The sequence below is a fragment of the Pinus tabuliformis genome, chromosome 4_2, assembly GCF_031772625.1.
Source record: "Pinus tabuliformis cultivar Carrire ecotype Pingquan chromosome 4_2, CPIR1, whole genome shotgun sequence".
NCBI lineage: Eukaryota > Viridiplantae > Streptophyta > Pinopsida > Pinales > Pinaceae > Pinus > Pinus tabuliformis.
Genome location: NC_142304.1, coordinates 592,023,496 through 592,026,679, shown reverse-complemented (window position 1 = coordinate 592,026,679; position 3,184 = coordinate 592,023,496). Strand labels below are relative to the sequence as shown.

At 42.6% G+C, this 3,184-nt stretch overlaps 1 protein-coding gene across 1 annotated transcript; it reads right to left on the bottom strand.

The window, feature by feature from the left end:
* Window positions 1-597: 597 nt before the first annotated feature.
* On the bottom strand, window positions 598-2,508 carry LOC149170685 (scopoletin glucosyltransferase-like). Its single transcript, XM_089423982.1, has one exon. The coding sequence runs from the start codon at window positions 2,381-2,383 to the stop codon at window positions 845-847; it is 1,539 nt and encodes a 512-aa protein (XP_089280108.1). The 5' UTR covers window positions 2,384-2,508; the 3' UTR covers window positions 598-844.
* Between the last annotated feature and the right edge of the window lie 676 nt (window positions 2,509-3,184).

Genomic DNA, 3,184 nt, shown 5'->3' with positions numbered 1-3,184 from the left:
TCACGAAGTTCCTCATGGTTCCCTAGCTTTGACATTTGGTTCCAAGCATCTTGCCAAAAGAGTGTTGTTCACCCGTTCCCTAGCTTTGACATTTGGTTCCAAGCATCTTGCCAAAAGAGTGTTGTTCACCCATCCTACTCTCCAAGAAAGCCATAATTTTAGATTGGACGAAAGCCATAATTTTAGATTGGACGAAAGCCATAACTTTAGATTAGACTGTAGTTGGTGAGTGCCAAATTCCAAATAGAAAGATCATAGAAAGATACTCCACTTTTTTACCTATGAAAAAGTATGGTAATATTTTTTGTTTCCATAGTTCATTTCCTCACTAAACCCATCTTAATTTAGCTCCGAGTGCTGTGTTAAAGATCTCTAGATTTCTCAAACCTAAACCCGTAGCTAATTTTGGAATATAAAGTTTTTCCCCATTTATTTTCCTTCTTTACTCCTCTCCGGAGAATGTCTTTGTAAAGAGAGATGATAGATTTGAAAACAAAATTCACCCTGTCACTTTTAAAGACTGAACTTCGGCGAAAACGATAACAATTATCCTCCTCATCAACCAGAATAAAAGCAATTTACAGCACACCACTAATATTACTGGATAAATTTTACATTTAAAAAAGATTATTACACAGAGCATATTATGTTTTTCACCATGTAAAATCTTTCTCTGCGTTCAAATGATGTTTGAAATTCTTTAGTTTTTCTTTCTAAGGAAACCATACAATGGAGCTACCAAACGCCGAAAAAATAAGCGTAAGTAACCGCGACATTCTTCCCGTTTTTATCCACTCTGTTTTATTGAATATATATTTTCAATAATCAACACATCCCCAACTTCTCAATGAATCGTTGGCATGGATTCTGTATCAGCAGTCTCGCTTTTAGTATTTTGAGTTTTAATCAATTTCTGCATCTCACCAACGAAAGCTCGCAAATTCTCTTTCGAAGATCCTCCGTCTCCAACAGCTTGTGAAGCAATCTCCTTCAATTTCTCTGCGCGTCTCCTCATCTCCTTGCCTTCATCTTTTGTTAATACAAGCCTCACGGCTTCCTTCACTCTTTCCTCCTCAGGAATCCCTTCTCTGTGCTCGCAAAACTGGAGTCCTGCTCCAAATTGCTCGGCGACTTGCTTGGAATTGAAGTGCTGATCTCCAAACATCGGCCATGTGATCATAGGGATGCCCAGAGTTATACTCTCTAGTGTGGAGTTCCAACCGCAGTGGGTCATGAAGGCGCCTGTCGAGGGGTGGGAAAGAATAAGAAGCTGAGGCGCCCATCCCCATATCATTAATCCTAGCCCTTTCTTTTTCATTCTTTCTTCAAAACCATCAGGAAGATAGGCTTCAATGTTTACATCAGATGCCGTTGTGTCTGCTGGCGTGGTTTCGAGTTTGGGGGCAAATTTGATGGCCCAAACGAATGGCTGCTCGCTTGCTTCCAGTCCCCTCGCCAACGCAGAAGTCTGTTGTTCCGATAAGAAGGTCTGGCTTCCGAACGAAACGTACACAACCGAACGCGGCCTCTGAGAATCCAGCCACTGAACCAGCTCATCCTCGCTGATGTCCGCCATTTTCCCTCTGCCCGCCTTCCCTGCAAATCTTGCTGGAAATACTGGGCCTATAGACCAGATGGGCTTCCCGGTCAGGCTTCGTAAGTGCCTTAGATATGGAGCCTCCAGCTCCTCAAACGTATTGATGAGCATTCCCCAGCCACGACTCAGAGATAGAATGCACTGCATGGCGAACTGCTGCCTGGCGTTCGACTTGTCGGGCTGGAAGTAGCCTGTCGCTATCTCTTTCTTATTGAGTCTGACAGGACTGGGCAGATTCACGCTCAGAACAACGCTGTCCCCCTCTTTCTGCAACGCATTGTGAGATATAGATGCCGAGACAGAGTTGAGAAGGGTCATGGCGAAGGCCCCGCATGTATTGAAGAGAACTCGAGGGACACCATACTTTTCCCCGGTGTGCAGAGTCCACAGCATGAATAGGTCGCTGATAATGCAAACTGGCCGAGATCCGGCCGTTTCTTCTTCGTCTTCTTGGAACTGTTGGTGGAACCAGCGCTCGAAAGGCTCTGCAAGCTTCTTGGCAAGATTGAAAACGACATCAGCCGAGGGAATGACATCGGCGCTCTCGCGTCCCTCCTGCAACCCTTCCACGGCCGGCGTCGGGAGGACGACAGCACAAATATCCAAACCGGCAGATTGAGCTTCGGCCATGGCTCCTTCGAGCCGGCTGACGTTTGCAGGCGTCGTGACATAGCTGACTGTGGCGCCGTGCAAAGCCAGCAGCTTTGCAAGGTCAAGGAAGGGGATGGAGTGACCCAACGCCGGGAATGGAACCAAGACGACATGGGGCTTTTGAAAACCCTTCATTCTAATAAAACTGTGGAGAATTAACAAAATAGAGAACTGGATCTATGTTTTAAGCGTTGCATCGACACATGAATTTATAGCAACTCGGCGCGGAATCATCGGGGTTTACTCTGCACTTCTAGAGCTTGTGGACAATGTCTGGAAATTGCCCTCACGTTCAAGCGAATCTGGTAATGAAGATTCCGTCACGATTCTACGAACTAAGATGCCGTCCAGATGTGAAACTCTAGGCTTTCATCACTTACAGTGTCGTTCAGAGCAATCATTTCGTGCAGTTGTTTGGTCAAAGTGGAATTGCGACTAAATTTTTTGGAAAGTAGAATAGATGATTAGTATGATCAGAGATCAAAATTGAACAGGTCAGAGCCCTTCAAACGGTTTTTGGCACGTGAGAGAAGTAGGCACGTCAGAGAAGTAGGGAGAAAATTTTACTAGTCAAAAAAATTTAAAAATTGATTTTTGTTATTTAAAAAAAAAATGGAATAATATCTTAAAATTTTTTAAGAAGTGCTGTCAAATTGTCAACTTTTTTTAAATTTCATTTTTTCTGAAATTAGAATTTTAGGAATGTTGAATTTGTAAATTTTTTTTCATGTTAAAACTTAAATCCCATTTCAGAAACTCCCATTTCAAAAGCAACAATGTCCTTTTGAGTTGTTTTTCTTAATTTTGAATATGATGCAAGTTCTTATTAATTATTATGTCACAATTACTTTTTGATACCATTACATTTGGCACTTTGTGAATTGCTCCCATTTCAAAAGCAACAGTTTCTTTTTGAGTTGTTTTCTCTAATTGTGC